Source organism: Bubalus kerabau, chromosome 8 (genome assembly GCF_029407905.1).
Source record: "Bubalus kerabau isolate K-KA32 ecotype Philippines breed swamp buffalo chromosome 8, PCC_UOA_SB_1v2, whole genome shotgun sequence".
Classification (NCBI taxonomy): Eukaryota; Metazoa; Chordata; class Mammalia; order Artiodactyla; family Bovidae; genus Bubalus; species Bubalus kerabau.
The window spans coordinates 35,953,684-35,975,474 of NC_073631.1; the positions used below are offsets into that span (position 1 = coordinate 35,953,684).

Consider the following 21,791-nt stretch of genomic DNA (forward strand, 5'->3'; position numbering starts at 1 on the left):
TTCAGATAATGATAGGATTTGGACAATCTGTTGCAGGATATGAAATGAAATGAAAACTAAGATCATTAACATTCTAGTTTGATTTTGAAAATGAATGTCACATTAAAAAAAAGTAAATGTACAATGTCGTGGTTGTTATAGAAACTTTATTATTATGTATTTTTTCCTATAATTAGAACTGTCAAGTGTTAAGAAGTAAAAGCTTATTCAATATACTATTAGGATTTTTCTAAACTAGAGCTTTACTAACTCTATTAATGGCTAACTTGCAGAAATATGAAACAAGAGTGGGAGATAAGGGGACTCAGCTTTCCGGGGGACAGAAACAGAGGATTGCTATTGCCCGAGCCCTCATCCGACAGCCCCGCATCCTACTGCTGGATGAAGCTACGTCAGCACTGGATACTGAAAGTGAGAAGGTATGGCTTCCCACTTCATATCCCACTTAATTTATAAAACAAAACTTTTTCGTGCAGTCAATCATGAAAAAAATAAACACAAACAGCTCAATATTTTTAAAGAACTCTGGCCAAAAAAATGGACAGAAGTCCTAGATATTGTTCAAAGAAGACATACAGATGGCTAACAAACACATGAAAAGATGTTCAACATCACTAATTATTAGAGAAATGCAAATCAAATCTACAGTGAGGTATCACCTCATACTAGTCAGAATGGCTATCATCAAAAAGTCTACAAATAATAAATGCTGGAGAGGGTGTGGGAAAAAAGGAACCCTCCCACACTGGTGGTGAATGTAAACTCAGACAGCCACAGTGGAGAACAGTATAGAGGTTCCTCAGAAAACTAAAAGTAAAGTTAGCATATAATCCAGCAGTCCCACTCCTGGGCATATATCTGGAAAAAAGCTTGGTTTGAAAGGATATATGCACCCCACTGTTCTTTGCAGCACTGTTTACAATAGCCAAGATATGGAAGCACCTAAATGTCCATGGACAGAGGAATGGATAAAGATGTGTACATATAAACAATGAACTAATAAAACATAAAAGGAATGAAATAATGCTATTTGCAGCAACATGGAGGGACCTAGAGGTTACCATACTGTCAGTGAGAGAAAGAAATACCATTATATCATGAAAATGTGGAATCTAAAAAATAATACAAAAGAACTTATTTACAAAACAAAGACTCATAGACATAGAAAAAAAACTTATGATTATCAAAGAGGGGAGGGATAAATTAGGAGTTTGATTTTAAAATATATATGCTACTATATATAAAATAGATAACCAGGAACCTACTATGTTGTATAGGCATTTTATTCGACATTTTGTAATAATCTATAATGGAAAATATGAAAAAGGATATATGTAACTGAATCACTTTGCCACATACATGAAACTAACATACCATTGTAAACTATATTTCAATAAAAATTTTAAAAGATAGGTAAGCACAAAAGGAAACAAATATAGACAGCAGTTATTTTGAGGTAAAATATTTTTATTTCATCCCTTCCTTCCAGAATTTTCCAAATTTTCTAAAATGATTACATTTTATACACAGAAAGGACTTTTATTGCACTTTTTGTTTGAATGCCGTAGCATATTAATAATGGAAAAACTGGGAAAATAAAACACTCAAAATTGAAGCAGTTAGTTTAAATTATTTTGTGACTGGTTAGAAAATTTAAAGATTGCGAAGATTATTTAGAGAATACATTTTTATTATAAAGAACATAACTATATGCAAGACGGACTATGTAAAACTCAATTCATAAAGCTAAAAATTCAAAGATGACACAAGAAATGAAAGGTAACTTTCTTTTGTATAGATGGTAAAATATTTGGATTTCCTTTACTTTTAAAACTTATTTCTCTAATTTTTAAGGTAAGGCTTCTGTTCTGATTTATTAATAGATTGTCCAAGAAGCCCTGGACAAAGCCCGAGAAGGCCGCACCTGCATCGTGATCGCTCACCGGCTGTCCACCATCCAGAACGCAGACTTGATAGTGGTGATTGAGAATGGCCGAGTCAGGGAGCACGGCACACACCAGCAGCTGCTGGCGCAGCGAGGCATCTATTTCACCATGGTCAGTGTCCAGGCTGGGACACAGAACTGATGAACTCTTGTTATAGTGTATCTTAAAAATAAATTCTGACAAGTTTTTCTGATTTAGAGACTTCTTTTCTAAGTCACCATAAAACATAGGTATGTCTTATTCGAACTTGGAACATCCAATTTGGGGTTGTCTATTATAGCTTTTGACATTTAGTTGTTAAAGGTAACATCTGGCTTGATGCAGTATGAAAACAGCCTGGCTATGAGTTACCAAAAATGTATGGAGAGAATATTACTCACCATAAAAAAAAGTAACACCATTTGCAGCATCATAGATGGACCTAGAGATTATCTTAATAAAACCAGTCATTATCTTAATGTTTCTCAGACAAATACCATATATTATCACTTATATATGGAATCTAAAAAAAAAAATGATACAAATGAACTTATTTACAAAACAGGAAAAGACCCAGACATAGTGAAAGAGGAAGAGGGATAAATTTGGAATCTGGGATCAACAGCAACACACTGCAGCTGCTGCTAAGTCACTTCAGTCGTGTCTGACTCCGTGCGACCCCACAGACAGCAGCCCACCAGGCTCTGCCATCCCTGGGATTCTCCAGGCAAGAACACTGGAGTGGGTTGCCATTTCCTTCTCCACAGAAACACACTACTATATATAAAAATAAACATCGAGGACCTACTGTATAGCCCAGGGAACAATATTCTATATCTTGAAATAATCTATAATGGAAAAGAATCTGAAAAATAGACATGGAAAATAATGGACTCACTTTGCTGTATATCTGGAACATTGTAAATCAACTATATACGAATAAAAAAAGAAAGTAAAAAGTTTAGGTATATAAAACTGTACATTGAAGATGTAATCCGATCCCTATCAAATTATTCATGACATTTTCCACAGAACTAAAATAATCCTAAAATACTTATGGAACCATAAGAGACACAGAATTGCCAAAGCAATTCTTTTCCTTCAGGAAAAGAACAAAGCAGGAGGCCTAACCATTGGCACAAAAACAGACATACGGGTCAATGGAACAGGACAGCCAGCCTAGAGGTAAAACCACACACCTACAGTCAATTAATCTTTGACAAAGGAAGCAAGAATATACAATGGAGAAAAGTCTCTTTCAGCAAGTGGTACTGGGAAAGCTGGACAGCTTCATGTAAACCAATGAAGTTAGAATTCTCCCTCACACTGTAAGTGAAGATAAAGTGGCTTAAAGACAAACATAAACATTACACCATGAGACTCCCTAGAAGGGATCATAGGCAAAACATTCTGACATAATTCATACCAATTTTTTTTTTTAATTTGGCTGCACCAAGTCTTAGTTGTGGCACATGGGATCTTCTATCTTCACTGCGGCATGCGGGATCTTTTTAGTTGCAGCGTGTGGGATCTAGTTCCTCAACCAGGGATTGAACCTGGGCTCCCCTGCATTGGGAGCATGGAGTCTTAGCCACTGGACCACTTGGGAAGTCCCCATACTAGTGTTTTCTAGGTCAGTTTCCCAAGGCAACAGAAGTAATAACAAAAATAAACAAATGGACCTAATCAAATTTACAAACTTTTACAGAATGGGAGAAAATATATGCAAATGATGTGAACAACTAGGGACTGATTTCCAAAATATACAGCTCTACAACTCGGTAAACAAACAACCCAATCAAAAAATGGCCAGAAGTTCTAAACATTTCTCCAAAGAAGACATACAGATCACCAACAGGCATATGAAAAGATGCTCAACATTGCTAATTATTAGAGAAATGCAAATCAAAACTACAATGAGGTATCACATCACATCAGTCAGAATGGCCATTAAGACCTCTACAAATAACAAATAGTGGAAAGGGTGTAGAGAAAAGGGAACCTTCCTATACTGTTGGTGAAAATGTAAATTGGTACAACCACTATGTGCAGAGAGAAGGGCAGCTCAAGAGGGAAGTGATATATGTATACTTATGGTTGATTCACATTGTTGTACTGCAGAAACCAACACATTATAAAGCAATTTTCCCCCAATTAAATATTTTTTAAAAGAAAAAAAAAAAACCCAAATGATTCTAAGTGTGCTGATAATCAAGTCAACACTTGTACTAGTGAGTATAAAGGTCTTGACTCAGATTTCATCTTTGTCGTCTATATTAACTCTTAGTTCAGTTCAGTCGCTCAGTCGTGTCTGACTCTCTGCAACCCCATGAATCGCAGCACGCCAGGCCTCCCTGGATACATCAAATGCCATAGAGGCCAACTCTGAATGTTTTCACAAAGGAATAACAATGACAACCAGTCATCAAAACCAGAACCTAAGAAAATGTAACCAAAAAAGGATATATATTCTACAACCAGTGCACTAAATGTATTGTAATATTTGTGGTAGGTTGCTACAAAATGGCCCCCAATAAACCATGCCCTCTTGTGCCCACTCATGTACATTTACCAAATCATTTACACATTACTTTGCTGCTCCTCTTACTGTGAGGTAAAACCTTTTCCCTCCTCCACTTGATCCTGGGCTGCTCTGGTAACTCGTTCCAGCCAAGTGCACACAAAAGGGACATCATATGACTTCGTGACTTCAGAGCCTAGGCCTCAAGAGGTCTTTCAACTTCCACCCTTCCCTACTAGAACATTTCCACTGCCCAGTTTGGAAGTCCAGGCTAGAATCGTGAATGAGCAAACACCATGCAGACAAGTCCCAGCCACTACGGCCTCAGGCAGGCATGAGGCTGTCTCAGGCTTTCCAGCCTCATCCGCCTGCCTGGTATGGGCGGCGCTGTAACTCAGGCAAGACAGCAGCACAGCCGTGCGAGTGGGCACAATCCACTGACACATCATGAGACGACCACCTGTTTTAAGACAATAAGTTCTGGGGGGATTTATTAGACAACAAATATGCAACTGATCAGAAAGTAGAGGGCCACAGAGGAATGAATCACTCAAACACAAAACAAGAAGCTATATGATTTTGAAAATTTTATTTCCTGAGGGTAAAAACTACAAAACTGGATAAAGGAAAAAGAAATCCTGAGAATCTGATTTAGTATTCAATCCTTTTAAAGTCATTAAGTTTAAATATAAGTGCTTTAAGTTCATGTTCACAAAACTAATTATTGGGTTGGCCAGAAAGTTCATTTGGGTTTTTCTGTAAGAAAAACTATGGAAATGCTATGGAAAAACCCAAACAAACTTTGGGCAATTCAGTGTAATGATATAATAAATTTGCGATGGTTTTTTGTATGTGTCAGAGGGTGTAAACCTCCTTACTACAACCTAATTCTGTCCAACATAAACTTTTAGATTAAACTGTAGTGGTCTTTCCCAAACATAGTAGGCTTGTATCCCTGTGGTGAATGTGGAACCACTAATTTCAGGGAAGGTAGCATCCAATCATGTATTTCATATCCTTTGGCAACTAGAAAATGTTAAAGTGCTTGAAAGATGGACTCTACGATGATGTCCAGAAAGAAGACTTATTACCTACTTAGGTACCAACAAAGATATGTGAAAGTTAGATTTGCACTGTTAAAATCTGTAGATTGGCATTGTTGAGGCTGATCTTAAACTTTGCATAGTTCTATAGTCATATTGTAATTTGTATTGCTGCATCAGAGGAAGCTTAAAAATATTTCTACTTTCTATGTCAGGATACATTTTAAGAGCATGATTCTACTGATCTCTACATTTAACAAGTTTCCTTCAGTTAACATCCCTTCCTATCTCATAATACCACCCACTCCCGGCACCCAATTATATATTTTGGTAAGTGCTTAATAAATGATTAGTCTCTAGAGATGAGGCATTTCCATCAGTTGCATCATATCATGGAAAGCATGAAAAACCTGCTGAACTAGCTTCTCTGCATCAGTCTCTGGACATGATTTCCAGGCTGAACAGGACACAACAAACCTGCAAAGTACAAATAATAAATGATTAAGTACAACACAATGTCAATAGGAAAAGGTTCCAAGTGGTGACAGTGAAGAAAGCCATGACCTTTTTCCACCTGGCTATTCGTATATGAAACAGGATTGCTTGCTCATGGTGGATTTATGTAACCTGACACAATAGAAAGTAAAGCCACATTCTTCCACATAGCACAACACCTAATTTACCTTGTAACTAGAGCCTAAGTAAGGACAAAAGGGGACAAGCAACTAGGCAGAGCTCAAGGGTGCTCTGGAGTTAGGTCTTAGTGTGCTAAATAAACTCGCCTCTTCCTATGAAGACCTTCCTAACATGCCACAAATGGGATGAGTTAAATGAATTCATGCCACTGTCTGCAATACAACTTGAACTATTTTTAAAGAATACTTGAAGAGAGTAAACAAAAATAATAAAATAGAAAAAGAAGGGTAAGAGGAGAGAAAGGCTGTTTCTAGAAAAGCCAGAGAAACTCTCTTGAAGCCGAGATATGCCCTCCACACTATGTTCTTCTAGAAGCTCCTGGTGAAGAAATCCCCTATGCAGTAGCTGATAAAGGTGGCCCCAGGAAACTGAAATAAATAGGAAGAAAGCCTGGCTCTTTGAGGGCTCAGAGCAGAAATGTGGTTACTAATTAATTTTCTTGTAACTAGCTTTCCCCTTTACAGACACACAAATTTTCTACACCAAAACATGCATTATGCTCAAGTTAATACCAAAATATTGTATAATATAAATCTGTGGATGACTATGCGATTTTCACATCACTGAAAATTAAGACAGGAAAGTAGGTATCTTTGACATGTACTTTAGATTAAGCAGAATGAAATAAAAACATGTTCTGGCCCAGTATATAATAATGAAACCAATGTTTGAGTGGATTATATTTGCTGAAAGATATACAGGAACCTACAGAAAGTCCTGCCTTGCTTTCACTGGTGATTCATGATCAGTAGGCATTTTCTAGCTATACTGTACATACACCTCTCAAATATTCAGCAAAAGCTAAGTATTTCTTCACAAAGAGTAACAATTTCTATTTATGTGTTAAATTTTTAAAAAAATTCAGTTATATTTTTAAACTATAGAAAGAATAATCATTCCTACATGCACAATTCACCAAAGAATATACACAGATGCCAATAAACAAAGAGAAAATGTTCTGCTTCACATGAATTCAGGTTAGGTTATATTTTCCTATAAAAATTTGTACAGACTGCTTTATAATGCCTAAAGTTGGCAATGATGTGATCAAATAAGGAACACTAATTATCATATTATTATTTGTAATGAGAAAAACTGAAAATAGTAGGGAAGTGGTTTAATTATGGAAATCCATAAGACTAAACCTCAGATACGCAGATGACATCACTCTAATGGCCAAAAACTAAAGAGCCTCTTGATGAAGGTGAAAGAGGAGAGTGATAAAGCTGGCTTAAAACTCAACATTCAAAAAACTAAGATCATAGCATCCAGTCCCATCACTTCATGGCAAGCAGAAGGGGAAAAAGTAGAAGCAGTGACAGATTTTCTTTTCCTGGGCTCCAAAATCACTGCAGACAGTGACTGGAGCCATGAAAGTAAAAGATGCTTGCTTGCTCCTTGGAAGGAAAGCTATGGCAAACCTAGACAGTATATTCAAAAGCAGGGACATCACTTTTCTGACAAAGGTCTGTATAGCCAAATCTGTGGGTTTTCCTGTAGTCATGTACAGATGTGAGAATTGGACCATAAAGAAGGTTGATGCTTTCCAACTGTGCTGGAAAAGACTCTTGAGAGTCCCATGGACTGCAAGGAAATCAAACCAGTCAATCCTGAAGGAAATCAACCCTGAGTATTCATTGGAAGGATTGATACTGAAGTTCCAATACTTTGGACACCCGATGCGGAAAGCCAAATCACTGGAAAAGACACTGATGCTGGGAAAGATTGAGGGCAAAAGAAGAGGGCGGCAGAGGATGAGATGGTTGCATGGCATCATTGACTCGAGGACATGAATTTGAGCAAACTCTGGGAGATAGTGAAGGACAGGGAAACCTGGCGTGCTGCAGTCCATTGGGTCACAGAGAGTCAGACACAATTTAGTGACTAAACAACAAGACTAAATATTACTCAACCAAAAATACCTCAAAGCATATTTAATGGCACTGAGAAATGGCTGAAATAATATTGAGAATGCAATTCACAAAAAAATAATTATAATATGATCTACATTTATAAAAAAGTATATGCTATAATCATGCACATTATAGATTAGAAAGATAATGTCATGTCTTATAACAGAAATGTTAAATTTGTTCTTATATTTTTCCATATTTTACAAAATATTTTTAACAATGAGCATGAAGTACACATAAAATAAAATGCTATTTCAAAAATAAACTAACTTTCTCTAGGTCATACATTTTCAAGCTTAACAATGAATGAAAAATTCCTTTCAGAGAATTTCCATGTATTTGGGGTATATACACAGTAATGACTCAAACTGAGTACACCTTGAGCTCTGACTTGTTTTCTGAGCTCCAAACTCATATATCCAACTGCCTACTGGCATATTATCTTGTATATAAATACAAATTATAATTAATTCCTGTATTAGCAGAAATTTTGAAGTGACCATGTACAAAACAAAATTATTACTTCTACACTAACATGCCCATTTCCCCTCTAATTTTCTCCATCCCAGTAAATGCCACCATTGGAATCAGTAATCCATCAATAAGTCTTACTGGTTCTACCTCCAAAACATCTCTCAAACCTCTCCATGCTCTCCACCTTCAGTATCAACTGCCTTGTTCAACATACATACCATCCATGCTTCCTGATTTCTTTCATCTCATTCTTGTTCATATTACTATCTACCTAATTTATTCTGCATATAACAGCCAAGGGTCTTTCTCAAATGTAAATAAAACAAGTTTAACTTTAATACTTAAAATTGGTAAAATGCTTCCCGTTACTTTTTGGAGGAAATCCAAATTTCTTACCATGTTACAAGGCCCTACATCAATGGAGCACCCCAACCAAATCAGTACCTTCAGGAATACTGTTTCTAAAGCTCTTCAGGTAAATTCTCAGATGCACTAGGGTTGAGAACACTGCCCTTCCTACCAGTTTTAGCTCTGGTCTCCCCCTCTTCTATCTCTTTTTCTACCAACTTCCCACTCAATTGTTAATGTATAGCCATACTGCCCCTTAATATTCCAAGCTCTTCCCTATCCTCAGACTTGTGTGCTTCTATTAAACAACAAAGTCACTGGGAAATAGGAATGAGCACAATATGTTGAGCTGGAGATTCAAAAAAATTAAAAATCATGTTCTTGCAGGCTTATATTCTAGGAAGTAAATATAGATAACACACACACACACACACACACACACACACACACACACACTGGGTGGTTATAAATGTTAAAATACAACAGGTGTGTGTGGAGAAGGGGGACTGCTATTTTAGATGGTCAGGGAAGGCCTCTCTGATGAGAGCCTTTGAAACAAGGGGGTTACCTTTGCACATACTGCAGGGAAGAGACTACTAAAAGGAGGAAATCACGACTGTGAGGGCCTCGAGGACAGTGCTTTCCTGGCAGGTACAAGGTAGCCTTTGTGGCTGGAGTGGAGGCAATCAGAAGCACTGCAGGAGACAAGGTCAGAGAGGCAGATGAGAGCAAGATCATGAGGTCTCTCAGGAGGACTTTGGATCTCGTGTGACTGAAAGGAAAAGCCCTCGGAGGGTTCTGAGTAGGCGAGTATGACCTGGGTTCCATTTGGCCATCAGGGCTGCTGCGCAGAGAATGGTCTGCAGGTAAGGAAAAGCGAAAGCTAGAAGAGCACGGAGGACCTGCTGCAGAGCGAGCAGGGGACAGATGCTGGAGGGCTGTCCTAGCGATTCATTTGATGAACTCCTTCACACCCTCGACATCTCAGCCTCATCAGCCCTCCTCAGACACGTCCCCTGACCACACACTACATAAAGCAGTGCTCTGTCTCCCTGCCAGCTTGTTTCTATGACCACACTGACTCAATAATATTCATCATTATTTGCAGTCACCCTACTTATTTGTTTCCTTTTGTTCCTATTTCCCATGTAAAAACTACAATCTACAAGAGAGGGGATCTCCTCTGTCTTGTGTCCTGAGCACACAAAACAATCTTCGGCACATTGTAAGTTCTCACTAAATATTTCCTGAATGAGTGAATGGAAGTTCCGTCCCAGGATCATGAAAAATGTATTTTTTCAAAAAGTCAAAGACCTGAGGCATATATGGCCTAAACTCTTTACCCTGCATGCAAGGTGAGATCCACAACTTGCCAGGAAATATGTTACAATCTTCAGTTTTCTCTGTATGTGATGATGATTTTTGACTTCTGACTATTACAAAAAAGGATAATAAGATCTATGTTTAAACTTTATCATTAATTTATAAATTAATGTATAGAAACTGCAACTATGACTATGGGAATATGCCATCTAAGACTTAGATGTCAACAAACAAAAGCACCTCGGGTATACACAAACCACGCTTGACATGGAGGCAGGTAATAAAATTTTGAAAAAAAGAATACTGACTAAATTCTTTAAAAAAGGAAAAGTAGAAAAACAGTATTTTATAAAGTGAAACATGTCAGACAAACCATTACTTCCATTTTTCACATTCCACCTGAAATGCCTCTAAGCCTGCTCTCTTCTTATTCACACAGTGCTAAATGTAGCCTCGTTATTTTAATTCCCTGACCCAAGCTCTTACAAAAGAGACAGCCAGACGCTATGAACAGGGACTTTCCAAGTCTTTGTCAATTCTTAATTATCTTGTTCTCCACCTCTCTTTCTCTTGCCAGGTTTTAGTATTTTCTTTTTCACTCTTTCCAAAAATTTAAGTCAAACCCCATACAATAAAAATGAAATGCATGTGAAAGGGTAAACCATCCTTTTCTGAATGTAAGTTAATTTACCTTGTCTCTTGTCTTGGTATCATTGCTATTGTCTATGACTGTACTAACAACCTCATATGTATAGACCATCAGTTTTTACCTGAACTTAGCATCAAATACCTGAGGTAGAACAAGTATGGTAATATGTGTACTGATTTTGGAGGATGATGATGACATGGTCACCGAGTCAATCTTGAAACGGTGTTGTGCACAAAACACCTCAAGGACTGATTTCACAAAATTCTCAAAAGCAGGAAAGAGAGACTAATTATGCATCAAACACCTAAGTGGTAAAAAATAACTGCCCATGGAGCAAGTGACAGATGATAACATCAGAATCATAGTGGAGGGAAGACATTCAAAAAACGAAAATGAGCACAGTAAGAATAAAAAAGAGCAGCCTTACCTGTCATCTCTGATATGATAGAAGAATCCATAGCCATTGTGCACCATGGGAGCCATCACGCCCTGGATTCTTAAATAACCAACCAGACTGGTTGAGAGAACAAAGTTTCCACCTCCTCCACTGTACAGCACAAAGAAAGGATATTTTACTAGGCTTACAGAGGCTTGTTTCTGAAAAGCTTTTAACATCCAGGAAGAAGAACTGCTGAGGTGACAAGACACCGCTTTATGTTACCTCCTGGAGAAGAGGGGGTCTGTGAAGAGTTCTGGAACAGGGAGGCCTTCCTCCTTTGCTATGAGTGAGAGGCCTAAAAGATGACGGTCAAATCCTGCAATAGAACCCCAAACTTGAAGTTAGATAAGAGTTTCCTGCACAAGAGAATTTTTTTTTTTGAGTGATAATAATTCCAGTGTAAGTACCTTTTCCAGTTGAACAATCTTTCATCATTTTACTATGTTTTGCAAAAGCTTCTAACATCATGTGCTGCCGCTCAAGAAGCTGTATTAAAAATCAAGAGATACTTTAATAACAAACTGTACAGAAACCAAACAGAAAAACCTGAGCTCAAAGTAATTAGAATTTGGGTCATTCAGAAGAGAAAAAAGAAAGACTTCAAGAAAGACCTTGAGACACATAATTTTTGTGTCTTTTTCTGCACTTCTATTGCCTTTTTTAAAAAATATGTTTTATATTGGGGTATAGTTGATTAACAATGTGGTGTTAGTTTCAGGTGAACATCTAAGTGATTCAGTTCTACGCATACATTTATCCATCCTTTTGCAGATTCTTTCCTCATTTAGGTTATTATGCTCAGAATACTGAGCAGACTTCTCTATGCTTTATAGTAGGTCCTAGTTGGTTATCCATTTAAAATATATCAGCGTGTTCATGTCAATTCCACACTTCCAATCTATCCCTCCTCCCAACCCTTACCCCCTTCCACTGCCTTTTCCTTTCTATATGCTCCGAAACTTATTTCCTTTCCAGAACAAGAAAACAGGAACTTGTGGGTAGCACTAAAGTGACGTTAACAAGTATAAAGACAAAAGCAATTATGATTGCAAAACGAAAGCATAGTTGTACAAAAAAGATAATTAAGCAGCTCCACGAAATTAAAATAAGGTAACACATATATAACTAGGTGCTTTCCTGGTGGCTCAGTGGTAAAGAATCCGCCTGCAATGCAGGAGACAGGGGTTCGATCCCTGGGTCAGGAATGTCCCCTGGAGAAGGAAATGGTCACCCACTCCATTATTCTTGTCTGGGAAATCCCAGGGACAGAGGAGCCTGGTGGGGTACAATCCATGGCGTCGCAAAGAGTCGGACACAACAGTGACTAAATAACAATATATAACTACGTCTATCAAGACTAAAGAAGCAAATGCAATACCAAAACAGCAGTGGGAACGTACCACCCTTTTGTGGTAAATGCTTAAAAGTAAGTATAAAACAAAACAAAACATATAAAGCTATATTGGTTCTAATATTAAAAAAAAATCTCATTTCAAAAACGTTCAACCACATCAAGAAAAGTTTCCTTGTAAAGGCATTTGGGAACAGTCTGCATTGTATGAGTATTATCTAAAGGCAGATCAACAGTAGTGAAATACTCAAGGTGTGGGGAATTACTTTGCCTCGAAGATGATGCAAATGGGCTTATCAGATCTTCCCTGTTTCTTATTCTCTCCAAGTGCATACTTCAGTGGCAAATGAAGAAATGTTTGAGAGTTTCCAGGAAAAAATGTTTGAAAATATCTTACTGATTCAGGGATTTGAAGAAGTTAGTTATTCAAGGGTCATGTTTCCTTTAGAACAGACAACTTATGTTAATTTTTTTCTTTTTGAATACTCACACTGGTAGAAGGATTCTGCATGGATTGGCACCAATTGACTGCTTCTACTGTACATGGTCGCACAGTCTCTGTACGGCCATGATAAAATAATCTTGTCATAGCTGTTTCATAGCAGCAACCAGGACTATAAGAAAAAAGAAAAATGAAAGAGAACGTATCATGAGAAAGAAAACACTATAATGTTACCACAAAGAGTTTACCTAGTAAAGCTGGCTTTGGTCAGAGATTAAGTTCTATGATATACACTGCAATTGAGATTTTCAATAACAAGAGGCTATGTTCAACAGCCAAGAGCAAAAACTACTCAGGCCTAGTATAACAAATGTTTCAAAGGCGTGCCTGCCGTCAGGTTGTATGCTTTGGTGTCTGTAGTAGGTGGCCTCTAAGATGCATCCAGTGGTCCCTGCCTCCTGCTCCTAATGCCCTGGTATAACCCCTCACGCTGGGTGTAGGATGGCCTTGGTGTCTTCTTTCTAACAAAAATAACAGGACAAAAGCAGTTTGAAGTCACTTCTGAAATCAGGTTACAAAGTGAGCTCTCTCATGCGCTTTCACTTCCTCACTCTGAGGAAAACTTGCTGCCATGCTGGGGGCTGCCCTGTAGAGAGGCCTCTAAACTAGAGCTTGGGAGGAAAGGCACCCTACTAATAACCACGTGAGTGAGACTAGACACAGATCCTCTTGCAGGAGTGCCTTCAGGTGGGGACATGGCACTGGCTGACACCCTGACTATAGCAACTGAAGTCAGAGGCATCCAGCTAAGCTGCGCCTGACTTCCTGACAGACAGAAAATGCGAGATGACAAGGAAGTGTTTGTTGTTCTCAGCTACTAAGATATTGGGTAATTCGTTACACAGCAATAGAGAATACAGAACAGAACTCATTTGTATGTAGGGATCTCACTGTACACCATGACCAAGTAGGATTTATCCCAGTAATGCAAGGATGGTGCAACATATGAAAATCAATGTAATACACCACATTAATAGAATGAAGAAAAAGACCTACATGATAATCACAATTGATACAGAAACAGCTTTTTATAAAATCTCGCACTCTCCCATAATAAAAAGTGAACAAAGGAATTTCCTCAATATGTTAAAGACTTATGAAAAACCCACAGTTAACACGATACTCAGTGGTGGAAAACCAAAAATTTCCCAGCTAAGATTAATAATAAGATAAGGATGCCTGCTTCTGCCAATTCTATTCAACATAGTACTGGCTGTTCTAGCTATAAAGAAAGAAATAAAAGGCATCCAAATCAGAAAGGAAAAACTGAAGCTATCTCTATTCACAGATACCTGGTCTTATACATGGAAAATGCTAAAGAATCTACAAAAAAATTGTTGGAGCTAATAAATGAATTCAGTTTTTTCAGGGTATGAAGTCAACATGCAAACATCAGTTGCATTTCTATACACTAGCAATAAGTAATCTGAAAAGTAAATCAAGAAAACAATTTACAATAGCATCAAAAAGAACACTTATGACTAAGTTTACCCAAGGAGACAAAAAGACATGTACACTGAAAACTAGAGAAGCCAGTGCAATGAGAAGTCCATGGACAGGGGGAGGAGCTAAGATGGCGGAGGAGTAGGACAGGGAGACCCCTTTCTCCCCCACAAATTCATCAAAAGAACATTTAAACGCTGAGTAAATTGCACAAAACAACTTCTGAATGCCGGCAGAGGACATCAGGCACCCAGAAAAGCAGCCCATTGTCTTCGAAAGGAGATAGGAAAAAATATAAAAGACAAAAAAAGAGACAAAAGAGGGAGGGATGGAGCTCCGTCCTGGGAAGGGAGTCTTAAAAAGAGAGAAGTTTCCAAACACCAGGAAACACTCTCACTGCCAAGTCTGTGGAGAGCCTTGGAAGCACAGAGGGCAACATAACAGGGAGGAAAAATAAGTAAATAATTAAAACCCACAGATTACGAGCCCAGCGGTAACTCCCCCAGCGCAGAAGCAGCGCAGACGCCTGCACCTGCCACTAGCAAGTGGGGGCTGGGCAGGGAGGTGTGAGCTGCATCGCTTATAATAAGGATCTGGCCTGAATGCCCCAAGCGCTATCTGAGCAAACTAACTTGGGCTAGCAAACCAGACGGTGGGATAACTACCATCGGAAAAGCCAGCCCTAACCTAAGACACCGCCAGGCCCGCATACGGAACAAAGGACTGAACAGAGATAGCTGGCTGCAGACCATCCCCCTCCGGTGACAGGCAGCCAGAGTCGGAAGGGGGCAATCGCAGCCCCAGAGAGACATGATCTACAAAACTGTAAGCAGGCTTCTTTGCTAACTAAGACTTCTTGGGGTTCTGGACTGTCAACATTCACCTGAGAACGTGCGCGGGTTGTACACCCAGAAAACTGAGCCGCAGGGACCGGGGAGGCGATAAATTGCAGCGATTGCGCTCGCCAAACACCTCATCACCTGAGCTGCTCGGACCTGGGAAGGGCACAAAACGCAGGCCCAACTGAGTCTGCGTCTCTGAGGACTACCTGAGTGCCTGAACCTGAGCGGCTTAGACCTGGGAGGTGCATGCAGCCCAGGGCTGGCCTCGGATGGTTCCTGGTGGAGCAACCTAGAGCCTGAGCTGTGTGGGCAGGAAGGGCACACGCAGTGAGCGAGGGCAAACCCAGTGTGGCTGAGGCACTGCGAGCACACGCCAGTGTTATTTGTTTGCAGCGTCCCTCCCTCCCCACAGCGCGACTGAACAAGTGAGCCTAAAAAAAAAAAAAAAAGTGTCCACCACCACCCCTTTTGTGTCAGGGTGGAAATCAGACACTGAAGAGACCAGCAAACAGAAGAAGCTAAAACAGAGGGAACTGCCTTGGAAGCGACAGGTGCAATAGATTAAAACCCTGTCGTTAGTACCAACTACACAGGAAGGGGCCTATAGATCTTGAGAAATATAAGCCGGACCAAGGAACTAGCCGAAAATGAACTGACCCCACAAGGCCCGCAACACCACCAGAGAAAGTCCTAGATATATTTTTACTATTTTTACAATCATTCTTTTTTTTTTTTTTAATTTCTTAAAAATTTTAAGTCCTCTATTACTCCTTTAATTTTCACTTTTAGAACCTACTATTACTTTGCAAAAAAAAAAGACCCTATTTTTTAAAAAGCAAACTTCATATATATTTTTTAAATAATTTTTGTGACTTTTTTTTTCCTCTTTCTTTTTTTTTTCCTTCTTTAACATTGTATTTTTGCAATTCCAAACTCTACTCTAGATTTTTAATTTTTGCTTTTTGGTATTTGTTATCAATTTTGTACCTATTTTTTTTTATAATTTTTGTGACTTTGTTTTTTTTTCTTTTTCTCTTTCTTCTTCTTCTTCTTTAACATTGTATTTTCAAAATTCCAAACTCTACTCTAGATTTTTAATTTTTGCTTTTTGGTATTTGTTATCAATTTTGTACCTTTAAGAACCCAATCTTCAGTATCCATTTTTACTTGGGAGCGAGATTACTGGCTTGACTGCTCTCTCCCCCTTTGGACTCTCCTTTTTCTCCACCAGGTTGCCTGTGTCTCCTCCCTAACCCCTCTCTGCTCTACCCAACTTTGTGAATTTCTGTGTGTTCCAGATGGTGGAGAACACTTAGGGAACTGATTACTGGCTGGATCTGTCTCTCTCCTTTTCATTCCCCCCTTTTATCCTCCTGGCCACCTCTGTCTCCTTCCTCCCTCATCTCTTCTCTGTATAACTCTGTGAACATCTCTGAGCGGTCCAGTTGTGGACTGCACATAAGGAAGTGATTACAGGCTAGCCTGCTCTCTCCTCTATTGATTCCACCTCATCTCATTCGGGTCACCTCTAACTCCCTCCTCCCTCTTCTCTTCTCCATGTAACTCTGTGAACCTCTCTGGGTGTCCCTCACTGTGGAGAAACTTTTCATCTTTAACCTAGATGTTTTATCAATGGTGCTGTATAGAAGGAGAAGTTTTGAGACTACTGTAAAAATAAGACTGAAAACTGGAAGCAGGAGGCTTAAGTCCAAACCCTGACTCCAGGGAACTCCTGACTCCAGGGAACATTAATTGACAGGAGCTCAGCAAACGTCTCCATACCTACACTGAAACCAAGCACCACCCAAGGGCCAACAAGTTCCAGAGCAAGACATACCAGGCAAATTCTCCAGCAACACAGGAACAGAGCCCTGAGCTACAATATACAGGCTGCCCAAAGTTACTACAAAACCATAGACATCTCATAACTCATTACTGGACACTTCATTGCACTCCAGAGAGAAGAAATCCAGCTCCACCCACCAGAACACTGACACAAGCTTCCCTAACCAAGAAACCTTGACAAGCCACCTGTACAAACCCACCCACAGTGAGGAAACTCCACAATAAAAAGAACTCCACAAACTGCCAGAATACAGAAAGGACACCCCAAACTCAGCAATATAAACAAGATGAAGAGACAGAGGAATACCCAGCAGGTAAAGGAACAGGATAAATGCCCCCCAAACCAAACAAAAGAGGAAGAGATAGAGAATCTACCTGATAAAGAATTCCAATTAATGATAGTGAAAATGATCCAAAATCTTGAAATCAAAATGGAATCACAGATAAATAGCCTGGAGACAAGGATTGAGAAGATGCAAGAAAGGTTTAACAATGACCTAGAAGAAATAAAAAAGAGTCAATATATAATAAATAATGCAATAAATGAGATCAAAAACACTTTGGAGGCAACAAATGGTAGAACAACAGAGGCAGAAGATAGGATTAGTGAATTAGAAGATAGAATGGTAGAAATAAATGAATCAGAGAGGAAAAATGAAAAACGAATTAAAAGAAATGAGGACAATCTCAGAGACCTCCAGGACAATATTAAACGCTACAACATTCGAATCATAGGAGTCCCAGAAGAAGAAGACAAAAAGAAAGACCATGAGAAAATACTTGAGATAATAGTTGAAAACTTCCCTAAAATGGGGAAGGAAATAATCACCCAAGTCCAAGAAACCCAGAGAGTCCCAAACAGGATAAACCCAAGGCGAAACACCCCAAGACACATATTAATCAAATTAACAAAGATCAAACACAAAGAACAAATATTAAAAGCAGCAAGGGAAAAAACAACAAATATCACACAAGGGAATTCCTATAAGGATAACAGCTGATCTTTCAATAGAAACTCTTCAAGCCAGGAGGGAATGGCAAGACATACTTAAGGTGATGAAAGAAAAAAACTTACAGCCCAGATTACTGTACCCAGCAAGGATCTCATTCAAATATGAAGGAGAAATCAAGAGCTTTACAGACAAGCAAAAGCTGAGAGAATTCAGCACCACCAAACTAGCTCTCCAACAATACTAAAGGATATACTCTAGACAGGAAACACAAAAAGGGTGTATAAACTCAAACCCAAAACAATGAAGTAAATGGCAATGGGATCATATTTATCAATAATTACCTTAAACGTAAATGGGTTGAATCCCCCAACCAAAAGACAAAGACTGGCTGAATGGAGACAAAAATAAGACCCCTATATATGTTGTCTACAAGAGACCCACCTCAAAACAGGGGACACATAAAAACTGAAAGTGAAGAGCTGGAAAAAGATTTTCCATGCAAATAGAGACCAAAAGAAAGCAGGAGTAGCAATACTCATATCAGATAAAATAGACTTTAAAACAAAGGCTGTGAAAAGAGACAAAGAAAGTCACTACATAATGATCAAAGGATCAATCCAAGAAGAAGATGTAACAATTATAAATATATATGCACCCAATATAGGAGCACTGCAATATGTAAGACAAATGCTAACAAATATGAAAGGGGAAATTAACAATAACACAATAATAGTGGGAGACTTTAATATCCCACTCACACCTATGGATAGATCAACTAAACAGAAAATTAACAAGGAAACACAAACTTTAAACGATACAATAGACCAGTTAGACCTAATTGATATCTACAGGACATTTCACCCCAAAACAATAAATTTCACCTTTTTCTCAAGCGCATATGGAACCTTCTCCAGGATAGATCACATCCTGGGCCATAAAGCTAGCCTTGGTAAATTCAAAAAAATTGAAATCATTCCAAGCATCTTTTCTGACCACAATGCAGTTAAGATTAGATCTCTATTACAGGAGAAAAACTATTAAAAATTCCAACATATGGAGGCTGAAAACACGCTGCTGAATAACCAACAAATCACAGAAGAAATCAAAAAAGAAATCAAAATTTCCATAGAAACAAATGAAAATGAAAACACAACAACCCAAAACCTATGGGACACTGTAAAAGCAGTACTAAGGGGAAAGTTCGTAGCAATACAGGCATACCTCAAGAAACAAGAAAAAAGTCAAATAAATAACCTAACTCTACACCTAAAGCAACTAGAAAAGGAAGAAATGAAGAACCCCAGGGTTAGTAGAAGGAAAGAAATCTTAAAAATTAGGGCAGAAATAAATGCAAAAGAAACAAAAGAGACCATAGCAAAAATCAACAAAGCCCAAAGCTGGTTCTTTGAAAGGATAAATAAAATTGACAAACCATTAGCCAGACTCATCAAGAAACAAAGGGAGAAAAATGAAATCAATAAAATTAGAAATGAAAATGGAGAGATCACAACAGACAACACAGAAATACAAAGGATCATAAGAGACTATTATCAGCAATTATATGCCAATAAAATGGACAACGTGGAAGAAATGGACAAATTCTTAGAAAAGTACAACTTTCCAAAACTCGATCAGGAAGAAATAGAAAATCTTAACAGACCCATCACAAGCATGGCAAATTGAAACTGTAATCAGAAATCTTCCAGCAAACAAAAGCCCAGGTCCAGACAGCTTCACAGCTGAATTCGACCAAAAATTTAGAGAAGAGCTAACACCTATCCTACTCAAACTCTTCCAAAAATTGTAGAGGAAGGTAAACTTCCAAACTCATTCTATGAGGCCACCATCACCCTAATATCAAAACCTGACAAAGATGCCACAAAAAAAGAAAACTACAGGCCAATATCACTGATGAACATAGATGCAAAAATCCTTAACAAAATTCTAGCAATCAGAATCCAACAACACATTAAAAAGATCATACACCATGACCAAGTGGGCTTTATCCCAGGGATGCAAGGATTCTTCAATATCCGCAAATCAATCAATGTAATACACCACATTAACAAATTGAAAAATAAAAACCATATGATTATCTCAATAGATGCAGAGAAAGCTTTTGACAAAATTCAACATCCATTGATGATAAAAACTCTCCAGAAAGCAGGAATAGAAGGAACATACCTCAACATAATAGCTATATATGACAAACCCACAGCAAACATTATCCTCAATGGTGAAAAATTGACAGCATTTCCCCTCAAGTCAGGAACAAGACAAGGGTGCCCACTCTCACCACTACTATTCAACATAGTTTTGGAAGTTTTCGCCACAGCAATCAAAGCAGAAAAAGAAATAAAAGGAATCCAAATTGGAAAAGAAGAAGTAAAACTCTCACTATTTGCAGATGACATGATCCTCTACATAGAAAACCCTAAAGACTCCACCAGAAAATTACTACAACTAATCAATGAATATAGTAAAGTTACAGGATATAAAATCAACACACAGAAATCCCTTGCATTCCTATATACTAATAATGAGAAAATAGAAAGAGATATTAAGGAAGCAATTCCATTCACCGTAACAATGAAAAGAATAAAATGCTTAGGAATATATCTATCTAAAGAAACTAAAGACCTATATATACAAAATTATAAAACACTGGTGAAAGAGATCAAAGAGGACACTAATAGATGGAGGAATATACCATGTTCATGGATTGGAAGAATCAATATAGTGAAAATGAGTATACTACCCAAAGCAATTTATAGATTCAATGCAATCCCTATCAAGCTACCAACGGTATTCTTCACAGAGCTAGAACAAATAATTTCACAATTTGTATGGAAATACAAAAAACCTCGAACAGCCAAAGTGATCTTGAGAAAGAAGAATGGAACTGGAGGAATCAACCTGCCTGACTTTAGGCTACACTACAAAGCCACAGTCATCAAGACAGTGTGGTCCTGGCCCAAAGACAGAAATATAGATCAATGGAACAAAATAGAAAGCCCAGAGATAAATCCACGCACATATGGACACCTTATCTTTGACAAAGGAGGCAAGAATATACAACGGATTAAAGACAATCTCTTTAACAAGTGGTGCTGGGAAATCTGGTCAACCACTTGTAAAAGAATGAAAGTAGAACACTTTCTAACACCATACACAAAAATAAACTCAAAATGGATTAAAGATCTAAATGTAAGACCAGAAACTATAAAACTCCTAGAGGAGAACATAGGCAAAACACTCTCTGACATACATCACAGCAGGATCCCCTATGACCCACCTCCCAGAATATTGGAAATAAAAGCAAAAATAAACAAATGGGTCATTTATTTTTCTGGAGTTGAGCTGTAGGAGTTGCTTGTATATTCTCGAGATTAGTTGTTTGTCAGTTGCTTCATTTGCTATTATCTTCTCCCATTCTGAAGGCTGTCTTTTCACCTTGCTAATAGTTTCCTTTGATGTGCAGAAGCTTTTAAGTTTAATTAGGTCCCATTTGTTTATTTTTGCTT

At 38.2% G+C, this 21,791-nt stretch overlaps 2 protein-coding genes across 11 annotated transcripts in view; one reads left to right on the top strand and one right to left on the bottom strand.

Annotated features, from left to right (window-relative positions):
• Positions 1-2,087, top strand: part of ABCB4 (ATP binding cassette subfamily B member 4) — a 73,050-nt gene extending 70,963 nt beyond the window's left edge. Inside the window, exons 28-29 of the mRNA XM_055589638.1 lie at positions 273-419; positions 1,884-2,087. Coding sequence (XP_055445613.1) covers positions 273-419; positions 1,884-2,087 — 351 coding nt within the window. The remainder of the gene's footprint in view (positions 1-272; positions 420-1,883) is intronic.
• A 2,933-nt stretch (positions 2,088-5,020) lies between these two features.
• CROT (carnitine O-octanoyltransferase) overlaps positions 5,021-21,791 on the bottom strand; it is a 55,817-nt gene continuing 39,046 nt past the window's right edge. For 8 of the 10 annotated variants that reach the window (XM_055590049.1, XM_055590051.1, XM_055590047.1 and 5 more), the window contains 5 exons: positions 13,173-13,296; positions 11,739-11,817; positions 11,554-11,647; positions 11,320-11,439; positions 5,021-5,966 (listed from right to left, as the gene is read on the bottom strand). In XM_055590049.1, coding sequence (XP_055446024.1) covers positions 5,846-5,966; positions 11,320-11,439; positions 11,554-11,647; positions 11,739-11,817; positions 13,173-13,296 — 538 coding nt within the window. In that variant the 3' untranslated portion in view covers positions 5,021-5,845. Of the gene's footprint in view, positions 5,967-8,713; positions 9,616-9,655; positions 9,781-11,319; positions 11,440-11,553; positions 11,648-11,738; positions 11,818-13,172; positions 13,297-21,791 lie in introns of those variants that run through there. The other 2 variants (XM_055590052.1, XM_055590053.1) reach the window with 2 other exon arrangements.